The following is a 19,822-nucleotide window of genomic DNA, read 5'->3' as shown; positions in this document are numbered from 1 at the left end:
ATTATTCGACTTTCGTTATATACCATACTTTTTCGTGATAGTATAATCCAATCGAGAAGCGTATTACAAAAAGTAAACAAAGGACTATCCAACAATAAAACCTTGACGTTGGATTCTCGCAGTTATTTTCAGCATTCACAAACACTCATTATTTAAAGCAACTTTTTCTAAATATTCTCAAAGGGTTTCTTCTGAAACCTGTCCATCCAACGGTTCTTAACTAGGCGAAAGTTGATTTAGATTGAATGGAAAGCATTGTTACGTTGGGTCCAATCTTTTGATATTCCTCTACCTTGAATATTCTTAGTGCTTTTCTTTCTATAGTAATCATTAAACTTTTCCACTTACCTGTAGTGATCGGACGTGAACTGATGTCTTCGCCTAGATACGGCAGTAGGCGACTGCTGTGTGACTAGAATACTATTATTCGTTTGTATAGAGCGCCATTGTGTTTTACTCTTTGTTTGGATCCTCGTGCTTTTCAAATAAGGATTTCTTCAGAAAGATTCACCTTTACATTCCCCATTGTACTTCCGTCGAAAGTCCTCAGAGGATACCAATAACCTCTACAGATCTTTAGTTGCATTCGAGTCTAGCTTAGGCACTGAAACATACCATTGCTAGTTTCAGTGAAATTCTTGTTATACAATTTGGAGAATTTTTATTTTATTTAAAAAAAAAAAAAATTTAATTATAGACTTTTTGTTAATGGCATTTTCTACCAAAGATCCTTACGTGCAGCTGCTCGTCAACACGAAATTTGAACAAGTGTTTCGGTCTTTACCTAAATCCAAGTTTATACTGGATGCCTCTGAGACTATAAAACAAAATGCGATCCAAAACTACGAGCCAGGTCACAAGCTAATTCCTCCTAAAATCAATCATCAATATCGGGGATCAAAACCGAAATCTGAGAAAAAAGAAAAAAGGGAACGAATTGAGAAGGGTGCAAAGAAACGAAAGCGGCTATCAATATTGACTGCGAATAACGTTGTCCCCATAAGTCCTTCTATGGACAAGGCATCTCGTGGACAAGAGGAAAATAACTTCAGCTTTGATGATTCATTTAACAAAGAGGAATTTACAACTCCTATAAGAAACCCGTCTGATAATTCTCAACAGCAGTTTATGAGTTCTAGCTCCAATCTAGGTACTAAAGGCACTGATGTTCAAAACCATGTTTCACCCTCAGATGATATTAATATATTTGATGATTCTGATGAACGAAAAAATACAAAAGAATCGAGGAATTCCTCAGCTTTTTCTTCTTCCAAAAACTATAAAGCAAATCCACCGAATCCACAGTTCCTTGGAAATACTGACGATGAGCTGCCCCTAAAGGAAAAATCTACAAGAAATGAATCAGATACTAAAAATTCTAAAACAGAATTAAGGAAGCTACAAACTTTTGGAAAATTGTTTATGAAAGAAGGCAAAAGAAGGGAATCGCCTACGCTTTGATCCCAAAGGTTCTCTGACAATTCAGTCTTTCCGATTTCTGTCACTATTATAAAAGATAAAATAAAACGGAACGAAGGCGAAGGAATTTAACTTCATTTAAGAACTTATATGTCAATGAATGGGTTGTATGTATAGCTTCACATTTCGTATACTTTGATGAAGGGCTTTCTCTCTCTTTAGGATAGGAAACGACTAAAGAAAAGGATTTTGCTCAATAATGAACTTTTTCTTAAATTAAAACCTATAGAAACCTTTAGAGAATGTAATATAATTCTATTTTATAAGAAACTAATTCTTTATATCGGTGTTGTTAAGTATCCAGTTTATACACAGATTTCACTCTCAACTTCCTTCACACCAATTATGGACAAATTGAAAGAAAAGGGCTTTGTTAAGCTCAAAATAACTCTCGATGATTCAGAAAAAAATCAATACATTTTTTTAAGAGCAGACAGCGAAGATCCTGAGGGAAAGTCTGTTTATTTAGTAAACGTTCCAGTTACTACTACTGAAAAAGTTTTACGAAAGGCCATTTCAAATTTAGGTGGACGACTCGTGTCTGTATATCCTTCAATTCAAGGAATACTAAAAGCAGGAACTAATTTACGATTAAAGTTGTTGGAAAAAACTGAAGTAAAGCGTGTGCTCAAGAGTGCCTCAAAGAGTTCAACGAGTATCCCTTGGATTTCCTCACAATCATCAGGACTGAAACGTAAGAATTAATGGGTTTTTATTGTACTAACTTGTTGCTGTAGGTTATTTGGAGAAATATGATCGACAATTTCCCAATGGTCAAGTCTTAGAAGAAAGTGTGGAAGCGTATATGAAGCGATTAACAAAACAAGAAATTTCAGAAAAGAATCGTCTTCGTAAATTGAGAAATCAACCCGACGAAGATGGGTTCATCCCAGTTGTACGGGGTACGCATCAATCGGTTGGTAACCCTGAAGAAGCTGAAAAGCTTTTACAAAAGAAGAAAGAAACCGGAATTCACAAGGATTTTTACCGTTTCCAATTACGAAACGAAAAGAAGAAGAAGTTACAAGACTTGGCTCATAAATTTGAATTGGACAAGCAACGAATTGAACAACTTAAAGTTAATCGACGTTTTAATCCTTATCAAGAAACAAGCTCTAGATAAATGGTTTTGGTATGAATAGCATGGTCTTAGGTTTTAGGGAAAAATACTTTGCGGTTAGCAAATCAATACTATAGAAGTTATATTGTATTATTTACACAAAAACGTTTTAAGAGGTACTCATCGTGGCTTTCTGAACATTGGGATCGTTTTTGGCTGGAAGTTTGTCTTTTGTAAGATCGAAATCAAGACCACTAAAAGCTTCGTATAAGCATCGAAGATGACAATCTTCCACTCTGAAACCGATCGACCTGTTAGGTTCCCTAGCTATTTTATCCATAAAGCTAGAAATAATTAGTAAAGAAACCCTCAATAATAGAAATACATACGGGTCATTATAGTTCTCAATAGAATAATCATAATATTTACTTGTGTTTCTTTCACCCGCTAACGGGCTGAAAGGCACCTGCTCTTCTCTAAGTCTTCGTTGGGCTAACTTTTGAAGATCCGGGTACAAAGCAGAAGACCTTGAAGAAATTGGTTGTGGTGAATCGTTTTTCTCTCGATGTTTTTTGAGCGTTTCTGTAAGTTTCACAATTTTGTTTGGGTCTTTACCAGATGTAGCCAAGTCATGAATAATTTGCTGTTCTACCTGTTCTCGTCGTTCACGTTCCATTTCGTGTTCGCGGACAGCAGCATCTCTGGCTTCTTGTTTTTGTTTCCTTAGTAAGATTTCGTTTTGTGCAAGCAGACGAGATTCAGCAGCAGCTCGTGCAGAATTAAGTGCAATTGACTCGCGATTTTGTTTCTCATATTGTTGAACTTTTGTTTCAGTTTCTTCAACATCAACTTGATATATTAATTTGAAAGCTATGCATAAGGTTAGCAAAGAACTTAAGAACTTTCATTCTTTATCAACATACTTAAATTCTCAACTTCTTCCAAGTAGTCGTTGTATTCTTGCAAGGACTCAAAATCTTGTTGACCCTTGTTGAAGCTAAATTCATCGTTAGAGAAATTCAACAATATTATTTATACATTTTAGCAATCCTCCGGCGGATATCAATCTCCCGCTCGATTTGTGCATCTTCGAAGGTCTGTTCGCGAAACTTGGCTTTTCGCAGAATTTTACCGCATCCTGGTGTTGGACAAGCAGCTGGTCCAGTAGTAAAAATTCTCTAATAACCATAGTTAGTAACACAATTCTTGAACTTATGAGGATGATGAACGCGAACACCTCTTTTAGCATACGTCGACGCAAGATTCACACATTTTGTGATAGCACTCTGGGTTTATAAGCAGTTTCATATTTGGATTTAAATAACGATCAGCTCGACATAGCGGGCATTTTTCGTCTAGACATCATCAGTAAATATAGCATAACAATGGATAATCATAGCATACCATTTTTCTTTGGTACATCTGAATCTTCCATTATCATCAAAAAGAAAAAATATTAAATCGAGTAAGTATCAACACAAGTGATTATGATCATGAAACTCCAAATGATTTTCTAGGTTGTGCTCTATGTTCAACTGAACGACGTTCACTTTAGTTCTTTCTTTTTAAACCTAATGAGAAGCTCAATATATTCGATTGTAAAGTTAATAACTAATGAAATCTTAGTAGAATTTAATGTAGAAATCCGTTGGAGGGGGCGGCAAATGCAAGGATATGCGTGTTTAGGGCAAATTACTATTAAAAATCAATCTTGAACGGTGTTGGATAGAAACAAAGTCATCTTACTGAATTAAAAATAAATAAACTGTATTTATAAATGGATGTCTAAAGATATGACGGTCGTAATAGACTCAAAATGTCCCATAATTTCACGTTTCTTTCGCACTGAATGTAATTAAGATACAATGTACTTAAGCTTAATTATTAGCTATTGAAGTTTCAGATTATTTTTAAAACTGTATGGGTTTAGATTTAGATTACTCAATTAGACAGACAGATTCTTAAAAACTACTTACTGGTATTTTACGCTTTTAGTTTCTTATTGCAGAAAATGGATTAAGATTAACTCTTATAATACTTAACAGTATAGCTTACTTTAATCGGTTTGTTTATATGCTAGGATGTTGAAACTGTGGTAGTTTGTTGAGAAGGCTGGTCAGAAACGTCGTCAACAACCATTATCTTGTCGACGGTAATGGGTACCTGAATTTGCTGAATTTAAATCAAACATGGGAGAAGATGTTCAAGATGTGAATCATAGAAGAGCTGCGCGGATGCGTGGTGCTGAGTACGAATATCAAAAATTTATACTTGATGCTAACCATTATTAGGCGGTACAAAGTCAAAGATGTAGAATTTTCTATCGACCCAAACCTTTTGATAGACATGAATTCGTCTCCATCAAATTCTGAACATCGTAGTCCCTCTTCCACTACTTCTTCTGACGGTAGAAATAAGGATGCATTCAATGGAGTTGCTGCTGGGGATAATCAAGCAGTGAATGGAGAAGATGAACCTCAACAAGCACAAGTACAAAACCATCATGATGTAGTGTCTTTACTTTCGGAGAATCCCGAGATACGGCCTGAACCACGTAGCTCGTCAAAGCGAGGACGTCCTCGAAAAGATCACACTCCAAATAATTCCGCTAGAAAAAGTGATGTAGCATCGGCCAAACGACATCCTTCCGCGAAGAAAGGTAGTGTTAAGAAACGTTCCAAGCAAGAAGTTGTTCGAAAACTCTACGAACCCTTCATTCAACCTTACCGCCCCAATGATAAATCACTGAATAACCAGCTGGAAAACGAGAAATCTCCTTTGTTAAGGCAGCAGTCTGAAATAAACTATGGATCCGAGCATGCAGACTCAAGCATCAGAGCTTTCGTAAGTTCAGAGGCTCCTCAAGAACGGATTCCCTCCCCAATATCTTCATCCGCACATAACTTTCCGAATAAATATGTAAGGAGAGAAACTTCACCAGATATTGTTTCTCCTATAAACCCAACAACGAAAACAACTCCCGCTGAGGAGATCCCACCGTCGCAAGGCATGGATGAGTTGGTGAACATTGAACTGACAAAACTTTCAAAAGATGCTAATGGAAAAAAGCAACTGAATAAATTTGACGTTATACAACAATTATTTCAAGAACTGATCGCAGAAATCGAACCGGGAGATCCATATCTTTTAAAAGTAAAAAATGCTTTTGCTGAGCATGTCTCCGTACGACTTCTGGAGTTTATTGATTTGCTGGATGTAAACCAGGCTTTATATTCAGCTTCAAGGAAGGCGGCGAAAGAAAAATTCTTTTTACAACAGGAGCTATCCAATGTCCGGCAAACAAGACTTGCTCTTCAGAATAAAAAGAGTAGTTTACGGATAAGTTATCGAGAAACCTCTGATGCTTCCCAAGTACGATCGTCTTTTTGCTATCCTTTTGTTATGCACTTTACTGACCCTTTAGAAATTAGAGAATTTGGATGAATTTTTAATAGAATGTGAATCCCTGAAGCGATTGCTAGACATTAATGATTCAGATAGCTCTCAAGATACGGAAGTGTTTTCATTAAACGAGTTTTCAAGTGCCCTGTGTGGTGAAAAGGGCATTTATGAGCAGTTACAAGACTTCAAACAATTACTTGATTCTGTATTTTCGAACTCGAACTGATTTCTAACCTCTTCTAATGCTTTGTCATTGTTGTACATGCTCTATAACGGTTTTCCTTTATTTTTGATTCATCGGTATATTATGGTTTGTGTTTGTTTATTGTTTCTGTGTATAGAGAACGCATTTTGTACATTATTATCGTTTATATTTAATTCTATTTTTTGTTTAATTTGTATGTTTATAGGGGTTTTTCGAATCCAAATGCAAACTCTTCTTGCATGAGTGTTTACTTTTTCGCGATTTTTTTCTCGAGCTTAACTGAACCTAAACTCCCTTACATCATGATCTATTTTACATATAGTGATTTTTCCTAAAACACTACTTTCAAAACAATCCAATTTCTTACGATTTTGAAGAGGAATGATGGTAGAAACATGAAAAACATCAAAGCTTTACTAGGAAGGACGGAGGATTCTCCTAGGCTTTTGAAACCATACATGCAAGAAACTTCTGCGCTTCTAAAAAACTTCAATCCTTTAGAACGTTACAATTTGAAACGTATGATACTTCGGAATAGTAGCTAAGAATTTGCTAATATATGTTAGTAAACTTCAATGCCCTTGCAAGCTTCGAAAATGGGGAGAAGGTCTGGACGGAGGATGCATTGTAAGTTCATGGGTCAAAACACTGATGGATTTTATTTTTTTTACTCATTTTTATTATAATCAGTAACTAACATGCATCATTAAGCGTAACTTTTTTTGGAATCCCTGATACCTTGCAGCTTTCTTCTTTTTTTTATCGGGCAGCTTGTAATTTTGGCTCCCATCATCGTAATGGTTGTTTAACGTTCTCAGCTCTTACAAGGTTTTTAGCTTGTATTACTGAAAGACATCAGAAAATATGGAGCGAAGATAAAAGATTATCACTCATATTTGAGAGTTGGTGCGACACTATTCCTCAAGAAAACAAGGGTATCCTCAACGAAGTCTACGATTTAAAGACTGTTAAGGATGTAGGAAAAAATACATCTGATGTCAAGAACACTCCTCGTATGCGGATTACAAATTTCCATCGAATATGCGTACTTGCTTTATGTATAGTTGACCTTCAGCCGGGGGAATCCATTGGTAATCATATAAGCAAATTTTCTACTCCACACTTCAAAAAGGCAGAAAAGGTTGCTGATATTTTAATATGCGGGGTGAGAAAAGACGGTTTCTCATCGCTTTTGCTTTTCGATGACTTTATAACATTTTTATATGAAAATCCGTTCTTCCTGAATCATATAGGGTGTCTCTTTGACTATATTTTTTATTCACATCCCCATGTGCGACCTGCGGAAATTGACGAATTCTGTTTCAGCACCTTCTCTGTCTTAGACTCTCTTCTTTACGCTCAACTGCGCTTATGTATCCCTGACTTTTCGTTCAATTACAAAAACTTGATTAGTCTCTTCAATTCCAACGATCACGGCTATTCAATGTCCTCAATTGAAAGTCGTGTCCTAAACTTTAATGAACCTACTATCCTGCTTTTTAAGGGTCATAGGATTTCTGAGAGAAAAAGAAATTCTCGACAATTGACATTCGAAAAAAAGTATCCTAAAAAGTATTCAAATGATCCTCATCAATGTACGAAACGACTAGATTTGTTTGAAAATCACAAATCTGAAGAAGAATTCCCAATTGTTCTTGGCGCGTACATTACAACTCCATGGAAACAGTCTCAATCTGAGTTTTTTGGTAACTCAAATTCATTTCTATTTCAGCTTCGTCCAAGACATCAAGTATTTCGTGCTACAAAAACGGATTCCAGTTTCTGTATATTCGATAAAACTCTAGGTATCTGCTTCGGACTCAGACGTAACCATGTAACGAACGATTTGCTAGTGGAAAGTCCTGGAGTAACTATGCTCATTGATGATAGTCTAGAGTATGGATTTTTTAGACACGCTGGGCATGGGGCATTTGAAGAAGGAAAGCAATTAACAGGAGCACTGTTTGAAGAAAGGTTTCTTATACACAACCTTGAAGTAATTGGAATCAAACAATCATGTAATTTAGAAAATAGCATCAAGCTTGGAAAATAAGCGGGAATGGGAATGGAACAAGATATCTTAATCGGAATGACAATCGACGCATGAGAAAATTGGTGTGTTTTAGATTACTTGTGTTAGAAAATTATATTTTTGTTTCGATGTCACATTTCTTAATTCTACTCTGTTTTATTTTGTTCAATGAAGTATCGTCATCTTCCACTGCAGAGTTATAGGGACTTTTGCTTTTTTTCTGCTTGCCGTTATCTTTCTCATCATCTTTTATATTCCTTTCTCTCTTCTTCATTTCCTTTAGATTCTCCTTCTCTCTTGCTTCCTGAATTTCACTTGGTTCGGGTAACTCTGCAAGTTGATGTATAAAATCCCATTCTTCTTGACGAACCTTTGAAATACTAAGCCGTGCCCGATTAAGCAAAGACATTTGTGAAAGTTTTCCATTTAAATGCATTTTTAATTCTCTAAGGGTTATAGACCTTTTTAGTGGATATCTCGATTGTACACCTATTGAGTACCACCTAGGGTTTTCCTTTGTTGATTTCGGATCATAATAAGGATCACTCGGGTCCCAGCAAGAATCTTTATATCTGTTAACTTATCTTAGAGCTAAGGATTGATACTTACCGTCAGGATGAGGATTTGAGCAAATCTAAAAAATCAATTGTGTTAGTAAAAGTATCGAATGTCATAATCATCAATGGTCGAGCAAAGTATATTAAGACTTAACATATTTTCCAACTTCTGCATAGAAGGAAATTGCAAAAATCTTTCCATATCCATTTCATGTTGTAAGTTACCTCCATTACACCTTTCAAACATTTGTTAGCATTCCGAGAACGGAGAGTAAAAGAAATACTTACCTTTAATATGAGGAAATTTACAATTAGAACAATAAAGAAAAGCATAGTCACCTACGGACATCTGATCTCGAATCATATTACGAGCCTCATAGTTTCTGACACCGCTCCAAGATTCCATTTTCCCGTCTTTTGTAATTTTTTCCAGCATTTCAAAGGTGAAAGCAACATCAATCCCTTTAACAATACGAGATTCGCCTTCAGCTTTCATCAGCCAATATTTTCGACCACCTTCTTCCTTGTCTGTCATATTGGTATGCAACACTAGCCAGCAATGAAGTTTCTTGGTATAATCTAGAAAGAACAATAGAGAATCAAAGGGAATTTATGTTCTTAGATAATTAGAATGGTTTGAGGGTCGTTCGGTAAGTTTACTCTCAAGAATACCATAATGCGATGGTAGAGGTCTCAGAACCCAGATTTCTCGTTTGGGTCAGTAAAGTCATCAAATACTTGATTTCATTGACGTTCATACTTTCACAATTCATCTCTATTTAAGTTCTCACTTCATAAATGCTAGAAATGATTGAAAATACAAGGTTTCCTTAAGGGCTCTACCTCTGTTTATTAACGTATTGCTCCTTCATATGTTATCTGTTTTACCGCGCTAGAGTGATATAGTACATATTTGTTTGCTAGAATTAGGTCAGGAACAAGATTCAATTTCTGAATTGTAAAAAAAGCAGGTATCCAGTTGACTGGAAGGGATATTTATTTGCATTAATATTTTTTCTGAACTAGTAAAAAAGTTATCTCGCTATTCTCTTTAATATTTTTGAATTTTTGACCTACAATTTACTGTCAATCTTGAATTGAAATTCAACCTTGGAAAGTAAACTTGAGTGTTTCCAATGGACAGTACTTCATCAGAAAGAGCTGTTGAGTCTTTGGAAGGGATTCGACAAAGAACTACACAAATCGTTCACTCTCTAAGTCATTTCCTAGCAATTTTACACCAGACGGAACAGCTCGCTCCATGGTATGTTTAGATGAAATAAAATGCTTCATCGGGATTGATTGGTGAGAATGAAAATTCCTTTACTAATTGATATATAAAACAGGCCGACAATTCATAAGAACTTCAATATTCTATTATCGCAAATCCATTCTTTAAGCAATACTCTAGCTATCCATTTTCAAAGCTTACGAACTACAAATATCTTTCCTTCTGAGGAATTTCCAGTCCGTGAACAAGAACCGCTTCTTACAACTTTACTGCGAACCCGGCCTCTTCCAGTCGTTGAAGAATGGGAGAGCGCAACCTTAGAGGAGTATGAAAATGATCCGTCTCTGAAATCCAAGAGCCAAAAAAAACCTCTTCCTCAAGACGTCTTATGGGAAGAAGCAAGAGATTTGTTAATGCAAGAGCGTGAACGGTATAATTGGACCGGATATGTGACTCGCCAGGAAGAGCTGCGCGGCGAAATAATCAACCAAAAAGAATTAGAAGAAGAGAGAGCTTTCGAAGAACAAAATGCACAACAAACATTAACGAAAATACTTGGATTTATGAAATCAGGACGAGGGTAATTCATGGTTTTCTAAGTTCGGTAGAAATGAAGGATTAGATATCGCAACACCATTTTGTTCAATACGTGCGATCCTCCTTAATGCTCGAAGCTGAAGTCCTTTAGCCCCTGTCAAAACGGCTATTTCATATATAGTTTTTACGTTGTTTCGATTCAGTGTGTTGTGCAAAAGATGCACGATATATTGAAAAAATGTCTCCATCCCTTCATCGTGTTTGGCAAGGATTAATAAATTACATAATGTTTTCGTGGACAAGTAAGCTTCGTTTATTTTTCCACAATACAGGTAGTACAGAAAAGCAGTGCACGTTTCAAAGTTGAAAGGCATATACAGCATTCGACTACCTGTACTGTTTATAGGTGTAAAAGGTAGCTCGGCTACTTGAGGTCCGAGCTCGGAAAGGCTCATTCGAAAGGCGTCTTGATTACTTTCGGCAGTCTGATCTAACAGTTTTTGAAATTTCGGCCACCGTTTATACAAGATTTTGGAGAGGCAAGGAATATGATTCCGTTCTACTGTTAGAATTTCCATATCGCTTACTCCACTCAATAGTAGCTTCCCTAATTTTTCGCTTCTTTCTGAATAGTGTGGAATCTTTGGTTTTCGATAAACCCCATAGGCTTCAAGCTCAATATAGACCACATTGTCATAGTTTGACTGTCGAACATTATAATCTTGTATAAGTCGTCTCGTCTGATTCCCAAAAATAACAAGTTGATTGCTCTGAGGCATACATAAGCATTTGAACCATGAGCCGTGATTTAATAGACCTAAGGTATCTAACTGAATCCAGTTTTCACGGTCCAGCGAATATACCCATAAAACAAATGCCTGACGAGAGCTAGTGAGGTATATTCCCGAAAGAATCAAATTATTTCCGACCATGTAAACGCGTGGAAATCGAAGTCCTGGAGGCATGGACGTACCAACAAATTTTTCGGTTACGTTTACTTCCTCAAAGTATAGACTAGAGTGATATCCTTTGTGTTCATCTGTTTCCTCTCTGTTTCCTTCGGTATCAGATACTTTGTACAGTTTTAATAGAATAAGTTCACGTTTAACATCGACAAAATTTGAATTGAGATAAAATAGGAGCGAACCAACAAATTGGTCCTGACGCTCCGTTGTGTCTTTGATAGAGCCTTTGCCTTCAGGAGAACAATATCGGAAGAATTCACTTTCACAATGTAAGGATGTACAGTTTGATCTATAGACACCACAGTGATATGCAAATGGAGAAGAATGGACCCATTTCTCCCTTTTCAAATCAAATGCATTGATTTGTTCGATATAATTGTTTGAAAGATCTTGCCCACAGTACACAATCATGTAATCTCCCAAAACACAGTACAAGTGGCCGTACCTTGGTAAAGGTTGACACGTAGAAGCTTCAGCATCTTCCATATTTTCAGATTCATTTGTTTCAGATGGAACAACTCTCCATGTTTTAGTTTCCAAATTAAAAATCTCCGTTGAACTCAAACCACATAATGAATTGTTCTCTTCATCAAGTCCAATCCCGCCAAAAAAGACAAGATTTTCATTCCAATAAACTCCAGAGTGGAAATAGCGAGGAGTCGGTTTCAAAGATCCTTGATTTTCGACCAGTTTCCAAGAGCCCGTTTCCAAATCCACGAAGTACAAATCGTTTACGGGGATGCCATCTTCAGCATCACGACCACCAAATAGGTAAGCATGATTACCAACTTGTACTACGGACTCCCCGATAACTGGTTTTGGAAATGTTCCTGTACTTGTTAAGAGCGAAGAAGTGAATACATTAACCGTATTTTTTAATGTCGCATTTGAAGCTGTATGAGGCATCTCAGATGGATAAAATACAATATTTAAAATATTTTAGCAATAACCTTGAGTATAAGCTAGAGATTCCGAATCAGCGCTTTCAACGGCAATTGAGTTTGTGCATCAGTTATTACTATACCAAATCAAGAGAATGTATAATTTATTTACAAAAAGTTAAGAATAGTCTCCAAAAAAAATGGTTCTTTGTCGAAATTTGTTAATAGAGTACTGAGCGCTTTAGTGAAGAAAAATGAAGTCAGCAAGCACATGTGTAAATAAGAGATTGAAGTTTCTATTTAGAGAATATTTACAGTTCACAGATTCTTGATTATTTGTAACGGTATATTGGAATAATTTGTAAACCTTTAATTTGTTATTTAGTATTAGCAAGAACGAAGCCGCACATTTCACCAGTTCGTCTTTGTACTTTGGAATCGGCTAGTACAACTGATTTTGACGCTTAGAAAGCAATCATCTTCACTTAACTGAACTAGATGAATTTTTCATTACAGCCTAATGCTAAATCAAGAGGGTCAAAAATTTCATTAACATAACTAAGACATTATTAAGGGTAATATTAACGGAAAAGATGCAAAAGTAATGCAAAGGCCTCCGTTACCTTAAACTTGAGACACCAGTAAAGAATTCAAATTACATTGTAACCTGAGTTCATTCGCTCAATTGTAGTATTAACGGTTTACAGCTGCTTTAGATGATTGCTTTGGCGGAGGCATATCTGGTTTTAAGAAAGAAGGGTTACCCTGGATGTATGAGCCTTTCACTTGCTTTAAAAGATCCTTGGCCAACTCCCGGACCAAGACGGAATCACTTGTTCGGCTTTGGTGATGAATTAAATCAGGTAAGTCATTTTGGGATATGTATATTTTGCAATAAGGATTACTTTCACACATGCATTTGACCATTTGAAAAGCATTCAATAGCGTGATTGGTTTGGCCTTTCCGTGTAACAAACGATCTCCTAGTTTTTGGAAAACTAGAGGCTGACCGTAACTTGCTGCTAGTTTAGGAGAAAGTTGGCATATTCTACTAATCCCATCTAACAAGCGATTAAAAGAAGTTGATTGGGCCGAACAAAATACTTTAAGTATCAGGTGTACATATCGTTTTTCCAAAAGAGCATGCTGTATCTCTTTAAATTCGTATTGGAGCCACGCAGATATAGCGTCTAAAGCAGCTGATTGCCAATTTAAGTCTTGCAAAAGTGAAAGAAAGAATTCAAGTCCTCTATTTTTCCACAAGTACTGTCTGCATATGGGACTACACTGTGGAAGTGTTAATAAAATCGGTAACGCAAACTCCTTTAATATCTTGTCTTTCACAGCCGTTTCCTGTAATAATGGTATTGCTCCAGAAATAACTGCTTTTTCTTGCGAAACCTTATCTAGACGGCAGATGTTGAACAAGGTAGCCAGTGATTCATTCCGTATCTCTTTCCTGTTATCTTTTAATTTCGGATCTCCAAGTATATGCGTTAAAAGAGGAATTAAATGCACTTTCCTGAAGAGGTTTATCGACGATGGCACCATAGAAATCTGCTTTACATATTGCAACATTGTCACCATCTCTTCGATAGGTAGATACAAAAGAATGCGTAAGTTTCTCCTAATAATGTTCTCGCTCAAAAGAGCTTCCTTAACGTAAGTTTCCGACTGAGATAGCGCTAATAATATTTCACAAAATCTCGACAAACAAAGTCGAGAAGAGGAGTCATCCGCAGCTAAAGCTTTAAGCATGCTTTTTGTCATAGGTTCTAAGACTTGAGAACGTGCAACTATACGACAAATATCATTTCTTGGTATACAATCCTGTTGTCTAAGCAACTTCCATAATCCTTCCGCGCCCACAAAAACCAAATCTTTACTTTTCGTGTAGTCTTCTTTTAAGAAAGACAATAGAATATGAAGTCCTGAAACACCAATAAACATTTGAAGGGATAGTGATGATGCTCTATACATCTGCTGAATAAAAACAGCACTTTCATAGCGAAAATCCCATGGATAGGATCTTTGAGAGAATTTCAACACAACGGATAATCCACCGGAAAAGCAAAATCTGTGTAACGTGGAATAATTATCATAAACAATCTTTTCAGTTAGCCCAGGATCATCCAATATTGACACATACCGTGTTGATGAGCTTCAATAATAATAATTGTAAAGACATGTCTTCAACTTCGCTCAGTGTTTCAATAAGAGGAAGCATCCCATGTGCTTTCACTAATTCATCCTTTAAACTTATGTCTTCACTTAATATTGAAGCCTATATTCGTTAGCATAAAGAATTTCAAACGTAAACCTCATACTATTTGGGTTACAAGTGAAGATCTTTCTTCCAATTTTTTCTCAATTAATCCTTTTAAAATCTCCTTCAAATAAGAAATTAGTCGAACTCGCTTATCAAGTAAAATATTGTTCTCCATGTCTAAGCTTTCAGCCTCCGAATCAAGGTGATCGAAAAGTTCATTATCATCATCGGTTTCTTCATCCTCATCGTTCCAGGAATTGTATGATTTATTTAAAAGTAGCGTTCCTAGACCTTTTTCTTTACGGAGGCCCTGAATTTTTATTGATGAAGCAGGAAATACATCAGTAAATTCACTATCCTTTTTGGTTTCAACAAACTTCTCCAAACCATCGGGAACATTTTCTTTCAGTTCTGTATGGGTTAATAAGAATTTGACAATTCAACTTACCACTTGAGAGGTATCTATGATGTTTTGGAGTCTGCTGAAGATCAATGGACCTATTAAGTGCCGGCTACTGCATTAGTATCTTAAGTCATTAATAGTACTTACCGTCAATATTTCTGGCGACGAGCGTTTCTGCACCAACTCTGCAACTTCACTTCCCTGGTCGACGCTAATAGATTTCTTGCTTTTGGACGGGGATGAATTTGTAGAGCTCGAACTAGTATTTTTGCTTTTGAAATCCTTATAAAAATTCAAGAAATGTTCAGATTTCTTCAGTACATCATTGTTGATTTTCAGAGTACCCTGAAATTCATCATCCCAAACATCACATCCTAAAAATTAAAGTTAATAAATCAATAACTCGACTACACTTACTTTCTGTCTCAACAGGTGGAGGTGTTTTGGGTGGTTCAGGAGGATGATAAGAGGACTGCTTATCTGAATGCAGAGTTGGATTAATGTTATGTACAGTCGTTTCGTTTATAAAATTCATGTTGTCTTCATTGACTCGTTCGTTATATTTTTGGACTTCATCAATAGCATCTGTAAATTTGGTGGACGCTTGATGAGCAGTAACCCACTGATGTTTGAGTAGTTTCTTAGTTCCAATTCGAAGATTTGGGTCCTTTTGAAAGCATTGAGCTAAAAAGTTCTTTGCCGATAATGAAATGTTTGAAGGAAAAGGAGGATGTTCATCCTTGACCATATGGAATAGAGCTGCTGTTGGATCTAAATCATAATAGGGTGGAGTTCCCTCCAACAATTCTATAACTGTGCATCCAACACTCCAAATATCAGAAGAAGTTGTTGCACCGATTAATTCAATGACTTCGGGTGCCACTGTTTTTGTTAGAAGAAGAACGTAGACACATTTTGTTTCTTGCTTTACATACTCCAATACGGACTACCGACGACACTATGTTCGTCTAAAGCATTCATTTTCGTTGCAACTCCAAAATCCGCGAGCTTGATAGTCCCATCTTTTGTGGTCAGTATATTTGCACCTTTGATATCGCGATGAATAACACCCTGGTTATGCAAGTAATGTAATCCCTGTAAAACCTGGTATGTATATATGGCAACTAAATTTTCAGGTATCTTTCCAAAATTCTTGCATATTGAATGCAACGACCCATTCTCACAATATCTACCATCATTCGTTAGACTCGTACGAGAAATTGTAAATTGTGCATACTCTAAAACAATACAAAGAGAATCATCAAATTGATAGGAACCTCTGTATTTCACAATATTTGGGTGCTATCGTGATGTTAGTAATTTCGGTTGACAACAGTATAGACCATACATCCAAATTTTTTAATAAATCAATTTCCATCTGGCAATTGTACGGTTAGATTTTCTTTGTTATTAAATTAATAATGTACTTCGTACTTTTATGACGGAAAGATCCATTTTCATAATTTTGGACACCTTTATGCGTTTTACGGCCACAGTTTCTCCATTTTTTATATTTAATCCTCGATAAACAGCTCCAAAAGCCCCTTTTCCAAGACAGTCGCCCAGTGTCTATAAATTGATCAGTGACATATTCCTTAAAGAATGAAATGTTAGCTTACTATGCTCGACGCATGATCAAAATTGTGCATGACTCCAAAGAAAGGACAAATAAATAATTATATTTAAATGAAAAAAGCCAAGTAAGTAGCCTTTTCCTTTAGAAGTGCTTTCACTGTTTGTTATTTATTATGGGTGACTTGATCGGACAGCGTAAGGTAGTAGAAATTTAGGCACCTAACATATTATTTCCTTCTTACAAGTAAAGACGAGGAGAGATGTCTTAATTAATTTATCGTTATTTTTACATCCATACTTTGTTGTTTTTATCGCTTTTGGCTCATATTTGCTTTCTTCAAATGTTAAAAGTAGTTATCGATTGTTCTTCCTTAGCAATGACTTGAAGTTATGAATCCTTGAGAAAATTAGAAAACTAGGAATATATTTACTTACTTCGAAATGAATTTTCAAAGCTGGAAGCAGTATGAGACTCATGAGAAGAAGGGTTTTACTTCGGAAAACAGCAATTGAATTTGAATATTCATGGGAAACGGAAACCAAAAATTGAAATTCAAGAAGTTTGATTTAGGTACTAGATTACATTGAAAAATATATTGTCTTTTTTGCACTGGGACATTCGAGCGAACTGGTTGTATAGTTGATGAAGTCCTCACTGCTAGTTCCTAAAATCATCAATATCGAGTGATAGCTTTTTTAAACTCTTCTTTTTAATGTTGATCGTTTCAATTATACGTCCTTTCCTTCACTTTTTCCGACTACAGAAAGGGAAGCTATTAGGATGATCTTAATTGAAATAACATGGGAAAGAGTCTATTGAATTCCCCAAGTTGATTCTATATTTATCGATTAATAGCCTCTATGTATTGTAGGATTATATGTAGCATCTTGATTTATTCGCTAAAAGCTTCTGGTGCAGAATATGTTAGACTGCTCATTGCTCCATAAGTTGATTTCTTGGATTTTGAATTTCATCCGTATTGGTCGATACTTTGTTTCACTTTTTAAAAATTGAAGATGTTCTGGTTCAACCAATATGCTTTATAGCCTATAATCTCATGTACTATTCTGAATTCGTGTAAGTAGTTTACGGCCTTTGTGGTTTTGTTTATTGCAGGACTAGGGCATATTATGTTTAAATACCTTCTCTTGTTTTGATTGAACATAAAGAAATAATCTTTAACGTGTTCTTATCATCTAAACCAGTCGTAGACACTCTTCCTTTGCATCTTATATGAAATAACTACCAAGCTTTTGGAATCTCAATAAAATCAATTATTTACTTTTGATAAAATATACTAAGCAGTTAATTGAACATAAGACGATTTGAATTTACAAACCGATATTTGATAAGCTGGATGATGCAGACCTGAAAGCGTTCCTGTGTCATTACTTTGTAGTGGTACAGGGAACATTTTCAAAGCGACCATGAGCAACATCGTCGGATTGTAACACTTTGGTTTCACCAACTTCGTTAATTTGTGCGTTCCTTTTGGAAGAATTTCTTTGAGGGAACTCACGCAGACTGGTTTCAACATGAGGAACTTTAATCTTGCTTGACGTGGATTTAATAGAATCTCTCTTTTGTAAAGTTTGTCTAGATTTAATACTTGGTGATACAGAATTCATATCCGATTTGGATTGCGCATGTTTAAGTGAGGATTGAGAACTTGTCGGTTCATGGGTTTCAAATTCATACGGTTCATGTGGATTTGTTCCGCTTTGTTTGGATTCGTCATGGTCGACCAGCATATGCCTATATATGGTTAGTATTCGAGTTGTTGGAAAATAACATACGAAGAATTAGAGGACAATGAAGCGTTAGAAAGCCTTTCTGTACGATAGGCTTCATAGAAATATTGTTGCGTAATAAACTTTAGGTGCTGCAAATGCGACATGAACAGGACTGTTTTCAAATCCACAAAGTCAGAGTGTGCTGGATCTTCAATGTTATAGGTTCCCCATGGGAAATGTTTAGCAAGGTCATCAAAATCCTGTTGATTAACACCTGTAGCTGCACCAGATACAGCGAATGGAAGATTCGATCTGAGTCGCTTATTTTCTTCAACAACCTCATCTTCGTCTTCGTCTTCATCGTAAGGGAAGTCAAAGATTTGAATATTTTCATCTGAGAGCTCTTGAACGATCCTTTGTTTGAAAATGCTTAATTCTTCCTTCGTGAAGGCATTAGCAAACCCAATAACAGGTATAACATTGACTCTCTTAGAGAAGCGTCTCATTGCTTCTAAATCAAATTCAGATAAACAATGCCCATATGGCTCAATGAAGTAGAGTAAAGCATCCACTCTCTATCGTATGTTAATAATAAAATAAAATAAAAAAACCTCTAACCTTATCAACAAATTTAGAATTTCTACGAATCTTAGACTCTTCGACTAAAACTTGGTCAAGTTGATTTTCCAAGTAGTCGGTCACAACATCAAAGCTACAGAATATTAGTCATGATTTAAAAACATATTAACCAGTTCATACTTGGAAGATCTGTCAAGCATATCACCAAAGCCGCAGACTTCTATAATAGTCAAAGCAACCCGAAATTCTTCTCCTTGGATGTCTAACAACATTAGCATATGATAACCGGCTTATTAAAATACCTGCTTCATGTTCTATAATTTTCAATGGTCTTTCCAAGTGAGCTTCTTCAGGATTCACATCCAATTGCTCGTCTAAGATTTGCTTTTCGCAAAGAACATTAATACATGATTGATATCCAGTACAACTGGAACCAGTGACCATAAGACGAAATTTTTGTCCTTTTTTCGAATAAAATCTGGGAACGTATCTCATTTTTGCTACTCAATTGATGGTTATTGTTGTAAGAAAGTTGGAAAAGCTTTGTTTACACTGGTTTCAATACCGGTTTTAACCACAAATTCGGTAATGTAAGTAAACAACAACAGACAGAAATGTAAATAAATACTGAATGTTTTTGTTTTTTCTAAATTTGATAAACAGTTTATTACATTGTTTAAGGCGATGTACAATTTTTAACAAATAAATCAAAAATATATGTTAATATTGAAATTTTTTTTTTTTTTTTTTCTTCTAACATGGAAATCGGACTTCGACAAAGTATAGAAAAGAAATAAGAAGAATCAGCTTCACGCATAAACTAGAGCACCAATTTATTCATACTTCAACAGTTCTAATTAATTATCACGATGGATTCGAAAATTATGTAAAGAGTGCTTTCCATAGAGAAAAT

The 19,822-nt window shown here is 35.8% G+C and overlaps 10 protein-coding genes across 10 annotated transcripts; 5 read left to right on the top strand and 5 right to left on the bottom strand.

Annotated features, from left to right (window-relative positions):
- Positions 1 to 58: 58 nt before the first annotated feature.
- On the top strand, positions 59 to 1,751 carry SOCG_00153 (uncharacterized protein). Its single transcript, XM_013162573.1, has one exon. The coding sequence runs from the start codon at positions 709 to 711 to the stop codon at positions 1,459 to 1,461; it is 753 nt and encodes a 250-aa protein (XP_013018027.1). The 5' UTR covers positions 59 to 708; the 3' UTR covers positions 1,462 to 1,751.
- On the bottom strand, positions 1,701 to 4,568 carry SOCG_00151 (transcription factor TFIIH complex subunit Pmh1). Its single transcript, XM_013162571.1, has 7 exons — positions 4,516 to 4,568; positions 3,944 to 4,455; positions 3,791 to 3,894; positions 3,578 to 3,717; positions 3,463 to 3,536; positions 2,929 to 3,409; positions 1,701 to 2,883 (listed from the first exon to the last, which is right to left on the bottom strand). The coding sequence occupies exons 2-7, from the start codon at positions 3,978 to 3,980 to the stop codon at positions 2,709 to 2,711; spliced, it is 1,011 nt and encodes a 336-aa protein (XP_013018025.1). The 5' UTR covers positions 3,981 to 4,455; positions 4,516 to 4,568; the 3' UTR covers positions 1,701 to 2,708.
- Positions 1,710 to 3,952, top strand: SOCG_00152 (rRNA processing protein Rrp7). The gene is made up of 2 exons (XM_013162572.1): positions 1,710 to 2,173; positions 2,217 to 3,952. Exons 1-2 carry the CDS (start codon positions 1,825 to 1,827, stop codon positions 2,600 to 2,602), a joined length of 735 nt encoding a protein of 244 aa, XP_013018026.1. The 5' UTR covers positions 1,710 to 1,824; the 3' UTR covers positions 2,603 to 3,952.
- Positions 4,373 to 6,446, top strand: SOCG_00150 (kinetochore protein Mis17). The gene is made up of 3 exons (XM_013162570.1): positions 4,373 to 4,787; positions 4,831 to 5,911; positions 5,964 to 6,446. Exons 1-3 carry the CDS (start codon positions 4,729 to 4,731, stop codon positions 6,165 to 6,167), a joined length of 1,344 nt encoding a protein of 447 aa, XP_013018024.1. The 5' UTR covers positions 4,373 to 4,728; the 3' UTR covers positions 6,168 to 6,446.
- Positions 6,398 to 9,714, top strand: SOCG_00149 (TLDc domain-containing protein 2). Its single transcript, XM_013162569.1, has 3 exons — positions 6,398 to 6,665; positions 6,713 to 6,773; positions 6,858 to 9,714. Exons 1-3 carry the CDS (start codon positions 6,542 to 6,544, stop codon positions 8,197 to 8,199), a joined length of 1,527 nt encoding a protein of 508 aa, XP_013018023.1. The 5' UTR covers positions 6,398 to 6,541; the 3' UTR covers positions 8,200 to 9,714.
- SOCG_00148 (DUF55 family protein) lies at positions 6,484 to 9,570 on the bottom strand. The gene is made up of 5 exons (XM_013162568.1): positions 9,496 to 9,570; positions 9,024 to 9,443; positions 8,961 to 8,971; positions 8,788 to 8,812; positions 6,484 to 8,742 (listed from the first exon to the last, which is right to left on the bottom strand). Exons 2-5 carry the CDS (start codon positions 9,268 to 9,270, stop codon positions 8,291 to 8,293), a joined length of 735 nt encoding a protein of 244 aa, XP_013018022.1. The 5' UTR covers positions 9,271 to 9,443; positions 9,496 to 9,570; the 3' UTR covers positions 6,484 to 8,290.
- Positions 9,650 to 12,621, top strand: SOCG_00147 (mediator complex subunit Med8). The gene is made up of 2 exons (XM_013162567.1): positions 9,650 to 9,999; positions 10,082 to 12,621. Exons 1-2 carry the CDS (start codon positions 9,872 to 9,874, stop codon positions 10,548 to 10,550), a joined length of 597 nt encoding a protein of 198 aa, XP_013018021.1. The 5' UTR covers positions 9,650 to 9,871; the 3' UTR covers positions 10,551 to 12,621.
- Positions 10,628 to 12,374, bottom strand: SOCG_00146 (Ras1-Scd pathway protein Ral2; the record flags this gene model as incomplete). Its single annotated transcript, XM_013162566.1, has 2 exons — positions 10,628 to 10,648; positions 10,692 to 12,374. The coding sequence occupies 2 exons, from the start codon at positions 12,372 to 12,374 to the stop codon at positions 10,628 to 10,630; spliced, it is 1,704 nt and encodes a 567-aa protein (XP_013018020.1).
- Positions 12,622 to 12,877: 256 nt separating the features above from the next.
- Positions 12,878 to 17,666, bottom strand: SOCG_00145 (STE/STE11/CDC15 protein kinase Cdc7). Its single transcript, XM_013162565.1, has 11 exons — positions 16,641 to 17,666; positions 16,456 to 16,590; positions 16,370 to 16,399; positions 16,259 to 16,323; positions 15,957 to 16,210; positions 15,439 to 15,903; positions 15,169 to 15,395; positions 15,067 to 15,130; positions 14,677 to 15,029; positions 14,499 to 14,633; positions 12,878 to 14,458 (listed from the first exon to the last, which is right to left on the bottom strand). The coding sequence occupies exons 1-11, from the start codon at positions 16,668 to 16,670 to the stop codon at positions 13,043 to 13,045; spliced, it is 3,174 nt and encodes a 1,057-aa protein (XP_013018019.1). The 5' UTR covers positions 16,671 to 17,666; the 3' UTR covers positions 12,878 to 13,042.
- Positions 17,667 to 17,832: 166 nt separating this feature from the next.
- SOCG_00144 (septin Spn7) lies at positions 17,833 to 19,483 on the bottom strand. Its single transcript, XM_013162564.1, has 5 exons — positions 19,212 to 19,483; positions 19,090 to 19,171; positions 18,949 to 19,042; positions 18,394 to 18,905; positions 17,833 to 18,352 (listed from the first exon to the last, which is right to left on the bottom strand). Exons 1-5 carry the CDS (start codon positions 19,402 to 19,404, stop codon positions 17,986 to 17,988), a joined length of 1,248 nt encoding a protein of 415 aa, XP_013018018.1. The 5' UTR covers positions 19,405 to 19,483; the 3' UTR covers positions 17,833 to 17,985.
- Between the last annotated feature and the right edge of the window lie 339 nt (positions 19,484 to 19,822).

This window comes from Schizosaccharomyces octosporus, assembly GCF_000150505.1.
Source record: "Schizosaccharomyces octosporus yFS286 unplaced genomic scaffold supercont6.2, whole genome shotgun sequence".
Taxonomy (NCBI): Eukaryota; Fungi; Ascomycota; class Schizosaccharomycetes; order Schizosaccharomycetales; family Schizosaccharomycetaceae; genus Schizosaccharomyces; species Schizosaccharomyces octosporus.
Note: the sequence above shows the minus strand (reverse complement) of the source record. Positions and strands in the feature narration are given on the sequence as shown.

What these genes read in the sequence shown, in the direction of transcription:
- SOCG_00147 (XM_013162567.1), top strand. Translation starts at nt 9,872, where the DNA reads ATGGACAGTACTTCATCAGAAAGAGCTGTTGAGTCTTTGGAAGGGATT. An exon ending in ACGGAACAGCTCGCTCCATG is followed by an intron (nt 10,000 to 10,081) that starts GTATGTTTAGAT and finishes TATATAAAACAG; the next exon opens with GCCGACAATTCATAAGAACT.
- SOCG_00150 (XM_013162570.1), top strand. Translation starts at nt 4,729, where the DNA reads ATGGGAGAAGATGTTCAAGATGTGAATCATAGAAGAGCTGCGCGGATG. An exon ending in GCGCGGATGCGTGGTGCTGA is followed by an intron (nt 4,788 to 4,830) that starts GTACGAATATCA and finishes AACCATTATTAG; the next exon opens with GCGGTACAAAGTCAAAGATG. An exon ending in AAACCTCTGATGCTTCCCAA is followed by an intron (nt 5,912 to 5,963) that starts GTACGATCGTCT and finishes CTGACCCTTTAG; the next exon opens with AAATTAGAGAATTTGGATGA.
- SOCG_00153 (XM_013162573.1), top strand. Translation starts at nt 709, where the DNA reads ATGGCATTTTCTACCAAAGATCCTTACGTGCAGCTGCTCGTCAACACG.
- SOCG_00151 (XM_013162571.1), bottom strand. Translation starts at nt 3,980, where the DNA reads ATGATAATGGAAGATTCAGATGTACCAAAGAAAAATG. An exon ending in CGCCGGAGGATTGCTAAAAT is followed by an intron (nt 3,537 to 3,577) that starts GTATAAATAATA and finishes CGATGAATTTAG; the next exon opens with CTTCAACAAGGGTCAACAAG. An exon ending in GGAAGAAGTTGAGAATTTAA is followed by an intron (nt 3,410 to 3,462) that starts GTATGTTGATAA and finishes CCTTATGCATAG; the next exon opens with CTTTCAAATTAATATATCAA.
- SOCG_00149 (XM_013162569.1), top strand. Translation starts at nt 6,542, where the DNA reads ATGAAAAACATCAAAGCTTTACTAGGAAGGACGGAGGATTCTCCTAGG. An exon ending in AGAACGTTACAATTTGAAAC is followed by an intron (nt 6,666 to 6,712) that starts GTATGATACTTC and finishes AATATATGTTAG; the next exon opens with TAAACTTCAATGCCCTTGCA. An exon ending in GTCTGGACGGAGGATGCATT is followed by an intron (nt 6,774 to 6,857) that starts GTAAGTTCATGG and finishes TGCATCATTAAG; the next exon opens with CGTAACTTTTTTTGGAATCC.
- SOCG_00152 (XM_013162572.1), top strand. Translation starts at nt 1,825, where the DNA reads ATGGACAAATTGAAAGAAAAGGGCTTTGTTAAGCTCAAAATAACTCTC. An exon ending in ACAATCATCAGGACTGAAAC is followed by an intron (nt 2,174 to 2,216) that starts GTAAGAATTAAT and finishes TTGTTGCTGTAG; the next exon opens with GTTATTTGGAGAAATATGAT.
- SOCG_00148 (XM_013162568.1), bottom strand. Translation starts at nt 9,270, where the DNA reads ATGACAGACAAGGAAGAAGGTGGTCGAAAATATTGGCTGATGAAAGCT. An exon ending in CTCAAATCCTCATCCTGACG is followed by an intron (nt 8,743 to 8,787) that starts GTAAGTATCAAT and finishes ACAGATATAAAG; the next exon opens with ATTCTTGCTGGGACCCGAGT.
- SOCG_00144 (XM_013162564.1), bottom strand. Translation starts at nt 19,404, where the DNA reads ATGAGATACGTTCCCAGATTTTATTCGAAAAAAGGACAAAAATTTCGT. An exon ending in ATGCTTGACAGATCTTCCAA is followed by an intron (nt 19,043 to 19,089) that starts GTATGAACTGGT and finishes AATATTCTGTAG; the next exon opens with CTTTGATGTTGTGACCGACT. An exon ending in ATTCTAAATTTGTTGATAAG is followed by an intron (nt 18,906 to 18,948) that starts GTTAGAGGTTTT and finishes AACATACGATAG; the next exon opens with AGAGTGGATGCTTTACTCTA.
- SOCG_00145 (XM_013162565.1), bottom strand. Translation starts at nt 16,670, where the DNA reads ATGCACAATTTTGATCATGCGTCGAGCATA. An exon ending in TTGATCATGCGTCGAGCATA is followed by an intron (nt 16,591 to 16,640) that starts GTAAGCTAACAT and finishes ATCAATTTATAG; the next exon opens with ACACTGGGCGACTGTCTTGG. An exon ending in CGTCGCCAGAAATATTGACG is followed by an intron (nt 15,131 to 15,168) that starts GTAAGTACTATT and finishes CTAATGCAGTAG; the next exon opens with CCGGCACTTAATAGGTCCAT.